This window comes from Arachis ipaensis, chromosome B04, assembly GCF_000816755.2.
Source record: "Arachis ipaensis cultivar K30076 chromosome B04, Araip1.1, whole genome shotgun sequence".
NCBI classification, from domain to species: Eukaryota; Viridiplantae; Streptophyta; class Magnoliopsida; order Fabales; family Fabaceae; genus Arachis; species Arachis ipaensis.
In genome coordinates this window covers 620,790-627,220 of record NC_029788.2, presented here as the reverse complement: position 1 = coordinate 627,220, position 6,431 = coordinate 620,790, and the positions used below count along the sequence as shown (strand labels likewise).

The following is a 6,431-nucleotide window of genomic DNA, read 5'->3' as shown; positions in this document are numbered from 1 at the left end:
TCTACTTACTGACGATGCAGATGGTACACAATGACTCATGCCGATGGATCCATTTTACAGGCTTTTTCTTATCTCAAACACCATGGTCTCCAAGGCTTCATAAGTATATGGCCTAAACCCTCTGCCACCGCATGCAAAATCATTGCCGTCTATGCCGCCTTCGAGGCCGCCCTGCAGCTTCTTCTACCCGGCAAGTCCGTTCAGGGCCCAATTTCTCCAGCTGGCAACCGACCTCTCTACAAGGTTACCAACATTATCATAACATAACATGCCTCTCATTATTACGTCACCTGATTTCGCCTTCCTTGCTCATTCTACAGGCCAATGGCGTCGCCGCATATCTAGTCACATTGCTTACTTATCTTGCTCTCTGGTGGTGAGCCTTTCTTCTTCATCCACTTGCTGCCTCATTTAAGATCCACAACTTGGAATTCGTTTCCTTCTTTAATTACTTCTTCGCTCAGAATGACTATCCTTTCTTTGCATCTCCATGATATACCGTTTCTGCTTATTTAACTTGATTCTTTATGTTTGCATCCATTCTGTGCAAGGCTTTGGAAAGTTGCAAACTTCTTTTAGTTTTATTTGTTCAATTGAGAGGACAGGAATTATCAAGATATGAGCTCACATCACATAGAAATTTAGTTCTGTGGGATATGTCAAACGGATGTACGTTTTCGTGTTATTTAGGGTCATAAATACTATAAGCTAATGAGTTGAAGTTACTAAGTGTTCTATAAGAAAATTGTCTATAACTCTTTTCCTGCGAAGCAAGATGTTTTGCTTTTTATGCTTTTTCCAGGGACAATTGACACTTAATTTTTTGCATTTAATTTTCAGGTTTGGGATATTCAACCCAACAATTGTTTACGATCATTTGGGAGAGATATATTCAGCACTCATCTTTGGGAGCTTTGTCTTTTGTATTTTCTTATACATAAAAGTGAGACTGAATAGCTGAAAAATGTTATTTGTTTAATAAAAAGTTCACTACATAGAAATTTCTGACTGAATTGTTATATTGGCCAGGGTCATTTGGCACCATCATCTACTGATTCTGGCTCATCAGGGAACATAATCATTGATTTTTACTGGGTAAATTAGTCTCTGCTTTGATTTTGAATTAAGAGTTTAAAAAAGATTAACTTATTAGATATCTACCTTTTGCGTTGAAATGCAAGGGCTGCAGAAAGAGAAAGTGAATGTGGGGGAAAAAATTATATGTAAAGATAAATAAAAAACAAAAGTGAGTAGCATGAGAGGTGTCCTTACTCCTTATTCTGTTCTTTGTCACTTGGTTTCATGTTGCCTTCTGAGGGTCAGGTGCAAAGAATCAATGTTAAAAATTACTTGCTGTATTATTCTTATTGAATAAGACATTAGTTGTGAATATAAAAGACTTGAAATTATTAGAGTGTGTTTGCTTTGTTTTCATTTTCTGTTTTCATTTTTAGTGTTATCAGTTTTTAGGATTTTGTGAAGTAAAAAGTGAAAACAAGATTTTGTTGTTTCCTTTGTTTTTTCTTTTTCCTTTATGAAAGACTGGAAACAGAAAATGAAAAAGCAAACCAAATGNAGAATTGACTTTCCACTTTCATGGTTTCACAACATAAGAAGAAACCACTTTGGATTTAATGCTTCTATGTGAAAAATACCTCAAGACATGGATTTTAATTTCACAGTTTTGAAATAATGCTAATCTAATGTCATGCAATTGTGGCAGGGTATGGAGCTCTATCCGCGCATTGGAAAACATTTTGACATAAAAGTTTTCACAAACTGCAGATTTGGAATGATGTCATGGGCTGTGCTTGCATTGACCTATTGCATAAAGCAGGTTGAGTCTCATATTTCAATCATATGAATAAAGCCAACTAAACCAATGAGTGCTTGCTAATATCAGCTGCAAGTTTAACTGTCCAAAATTTAGTTGACATACACAGGAGTGATCCTTTGGATTATGTATTTATTTCTAGCTGTTAATACGTCATCATAGCAGCAGCTCGAGTTGAGCCTGGGGGTGTTGGAAGTTAGCTGATTTATAAAAAGCTATGATGAAGCTTTTGGATTGCTTTGTCTTGTAATAGGATTTAATTTATGATATGGATTTGAATAAATTTTATCTTTATTTGGTAAAACTTGGTTGCCATGGACCCAACTGTTACTGACTTATCAGGAGCATGAGTGGGATATGATGGGATCATGTACTCAATAAATCTGAAACAACTGATTGATAATTTCATCTTGTGATATTTCCTTCGTTGGATAATTTTCTAATTTTTTTGTATTTATTTCTTGTGTAACTAGTATGAGGAAAATGGGAAAGTAGCTGACTCAATGCTTGTAAATACTACGTTAATGCTGGTTTATGTTACCAAGTTTTTCTGGTGGGAAGCTGGATACTGGAACACAATGGATATTGCTCATGATCGAGGTTAACATACACTCTAATCTTGTTTTTGTTAGACATCCTCCTTGTTTCACTTTGTTCTACCATAATGGTCTTTTGAAATCTTATTATTGCTAAATTTCTTGTATCCATTGTATTTAAACTTATTGTCTCACTAAATCTTATAACACTTAAATCTGCCAGCTGGATTTTATATTTGTTGGGGATGCTTAGTTTGGGTTCCATCTGTCTATACATCTCCCGGAATGTATCTTGTCAACCATCCGGTAACTCTTGGCACACAGGTATTATCCTCATCCTGTATCTTTCTGAGTTGTTCAAGTGGTGTTGTCAACTAGATTTCCTTATTCTTATATTTAATTTTCCTCTCGCTTTCCTCTTTGTTTCTGAAAATTTCCCTCCTTATCTTCCAGCTAGCACTGTTTATTTTAGTGGCCGGCATTCTTTGCATATACATCAACTATGATTGTGACAGGCAAAGGCAAGAATTTCGTAGGACAAACGGAAAATGCTTGGTCTGGGGAAGAGCTCCATCAAAGGTGTAATAGATAATTTTCATGTATCTTGTAATTTTCAGTTGGATTTTTATTTGATATATAATGTATTTATGTTTTAAATACTTGTATAATTACTTGCCAGTAGACTTTCATAATCTGGTCATAATGACTGTGTTTTTGCAGATAGAAGCCACATATACTACTTCCAGCGGGGAAACTAAAAGAAGCCTTCTTTTAACGTCTGGATGGTAAGTTTTAACTTAAAATTATGTAAACACAGTTGTGATAATGATTGCTGGAGTAACAAGGTATTGGAGAGCTGAAACTTTACTTTCCCGCCATTATTGAGTAGTTTATGTTCGTCATTTTGTTGTTACCATTGGGGTCCCAGACAGTTGATATAAAATATATTATCATCCCACAAGATGATACATTAATACTTTTGCTTTCTTCCAGATACGAATGTTGTTATTTTTCGTTTTAATCTTATGGTAGGACTTGTTTCTGATATTTGGCATGTGCCACAGAATTAATTTCTTCGAGTACATGTCTTCTATCCTTAAATTAAAACAATACACCTTTTTTTGTGGAACCTGCAGGTGGGGATTAGCTCGTCATTTTCATTATGTCCCGGAAATACTATCTGCTTTCTTCTGGACAGTGCCGGCTCTATTCCATCATGTAAGGGTGTCTTTTTTCGTATACATGTTAAAAATTGGAAGATTGTTGAACTTGGCTTCTTTTTCTTTTCCATGCAGTTTCTGCCCTACTTCTATGTGATATTTCTTACCATCCTTCTCTTTGACCGAGCAAAAAGGGATGATGATCGATGCAGATCCAAGTAAGCATTAAGATCTATTTGTTAGTGTTGTCTCTAAATTTTTCTTTTACCCACACACGTATACCATATTTACTTCATATAAACATAAATTGAGAAAAGCAAATAGATTTGAGAACATCTGATGTTTACGTGTTGGGATAAAAAATAACTGCATCATAACTAGAAAGAAACTTTTATTTTTATTTATTTATTTATTTTATGTTAACACAAAAGCATGGCTGGAGGAAACTTTCACTACCAAAGATTTAGGAAAAATCTGTAAATCTGGGTGTAAAGTTGATGAATTTCATGTTGTGCGCAGGTATGGCAAGTACTGGAAACTATATTGCGACAAGGTCCCATACAGAATCATTCCTGGCGTGTACTGAAGTATGGTTATGAATCAAGTGTGGAACCTTTTGCGGTTTTGCCTTGGATGAGATGATGTTGGTTGTCTTGTTATGATAGAAAGTTTAGGACTTGGAACTAATCAAGTAATTATTATTATTGAAGCAGATTTTGTAGGCAATCGGTGTGACTTTTTTTCGCCTTTAGCTGCGTCTTTCATATATACCAATGACCAATCTACTCTTTCGTGTTGCGTATAACTTTCGCCACCTGTATTTGCCCCGCCCATAAATCGATCGGTTTTAGCAGGGAATTGATATTTTTTTAAACTATAAATCAGTTAAAGAAATAGTAGACGGATAAATATTGATTAATTTTCAATCATTTCAGTTTTAACTTATCAGGTAGCTCATAGCTGGCTTAAACGAGAAATGTTAATAACTATCAAAATTTATTATTTTTTATTATCATTTAATTATTAATTCAATGTTTTTAATTTAATTTTTTTAGTATAATAATCTAACAATATACTTCACTGATGGTCTTCTAGCATTATTTGACTAGCATTATTTGACTTAAATTACGATGAAGATCTGATAGATATATTAGGTTTTTCGTTTTCTTTTTAAATGTCGTTAAGGAGCCAATTTCTTTAACCAAGAGATACTACATTCATTAATGTTTTTTGAAAGGTAATATTGTATTATAATTAACATAAGGATAGTTAAATAAAGTTTTTTTTATTAAAAATAATGTAATGTCATTGTATCAAAAATGAATTTTAATAAAAAATCTTTTTTGTTCACATGTATTAAACTACTCTTACATCTTAGTCTATATGGTCCACAAATTCAACTCAACAATTTTAGTCTTTATTATTTTATCTTATCTTATCTTTAGTGAGTAAATAGCCAAATTGGTCCCCGAAAGATAGCCCATTCTGCAAACGAGTCCCCGTAAGAAAAAGATAATAAAATTTGTCCCCGAAAGTTTTAAAATTGGTAACGTTAGTCCTTCCGTCAAATGTTTCAGTAACGGCGTGAAGATATGCTGACCTGGCCGTTAGTGTGACACGTAGGCTAAGGGTGAAACGGCGTCGTTTTCTTAGGGGCTCCTTTACAACGCTTGGTTTTCATCCCTGTTTCGTATTCTCTCTGAAGTTGCATCCTTCTCCCGAAAAGAAAGAACCCCTGCAGTCCCTTCATCTCTCAAGTTGTTTCCTCCAGGAAGACGAAGCATTGAACGGCGACGACCAGGCTTGACCGACGATAGTGATTAATTGTGTGTCTGTTATTGAATTTACTTATTTAACAGATCTGATTCCACTAATGTAGTTTTTCTACACAAATCTGATGGTATTTTCATGTAATTTCAGATTCAGATGACGAATTTGGTTGGGAAGATTCATCAGATGGAGATGAGTGGAAGTCAGAAGATTCTGCCCATAAGTTAGACTCTGAAGATGAAGGGCCAGCTGTGTATCCACATTATAATGACAAGGCCAAATTTGGTGATCTGAAGTTTGAGGTAAGTATGGTTTTCAAATCCAAGCAACATTTTATGGCTGCCACTAGAGATTACACTATACAATGGGATAGAGCAGACCAACAACAAATAGAAGGAAGGACAAGGATGAAGGACCCACTGGCACGAACACAAAAATGAAAAGGAAGTATGCTCTAATTCGGTGCATGTACTGTGGAGAGGTGGGCCACAACAAGAGAACTTGCAGCAAGAAAAAGCAGGATGATGCTCAGGAGAAAGCAAGGATGATGCAATTGCAGCTTGCAGCTGTTCAACAACCACAACCTGCACCTGGTCCAGAAGCAGAAAAGGAAGATCACACTCAGCCTATACAGACACCACCTGCAGTTGCAGTAGCTGCTCCAGATGAACAAACTGAAATTCCTGTTACTCAGCAGCCTCAGCTTCCCCTGACACAACAGTCCCAAACCTCAAGGACTAACGTTACCAATTTTAAAACTTTCGGGGACAAATTTTATTATCTTTTTCTTACGGGGACTCGTTTGCAGAATGGGCTATCTTTCGGGGACCAATTTGGCTATTTACTCTATCTTTAGTTGTTCTTATCTTATCTTTATTTATTTTTATATTTCTTAGGCCAATACTTTATATATATTTAGTTTTACCTTCATAATACAATTCAATTCAATCAATTAAAAAATCCAAAGTATAATATTCTTCCTCTCTTCTTTTCTTATTCTTTCACAATTTTATCAACATGTATTAAATTGATTAGTATTTGGAGTTAATTTTCATCTACTATTATAAATATCATATCAATAAAATTAACTAATTTTTAAATTTAATTAAATAATTATATAAAATATTTTTC

At 34.7% G+C, this 6,431-nt stretch overlaps 1 protein-coding gene across 2 annotated transcripts in view; it reads left to right on the top strand.

Moving 5' to 3' along the window:
• Positions 1–4,338, top strand: part of LOC107638378 (7-dehydrocholesterol reductase) — a 5,363-nt gene extending 1,025 nt beyond the window's left edge. Inside the window, exons 2-13 of one of the 2 annotated variants that reach the window (XM_016341613.2) lie at positions 21–243; positions 321–376; positions 841–943; positions 1,030–1,095; positions 1,724–1,837; positions 2,308–2,434; positions 2,594–2,694; positions 2,824–2,949; positions 3,091–3,155; positions 3,507–3,588; positions 3,666–3,748; positions 4,050–4,338. In XM_016341613.2, the coding sequence (XP_016197099.1) occupies positions 21–243; positions 321–376; positions 841–943; positions 1,030–1,095; positions 1,724–1,837; positions 2,308–2,434; positions 2,594–2,694; positions 2,824–2,949; positions 3,091–3,155; positions 3,507–3,588; positions 3,666–3,748; positions 4,050–4,116 (1,213 nt within the window). In that variant the 3' untranslated portion in view covers positions 4,117–4,338. The remainder of the gene's footprint in view (positions 1–20; positions 244–320; positions 377–840; positions 944–1,029; positions 1,096–1,723; positions 1,838–2,307; positions 2,435–2,593; positions 2,695–2,823; positions 2,950–3,090; positions 3,156–3,506; positions 3,589–3,665; positions 3,749–4,049) is intronic. The other variant, XM_021120303.1, reaches the window with a different exon arrangement.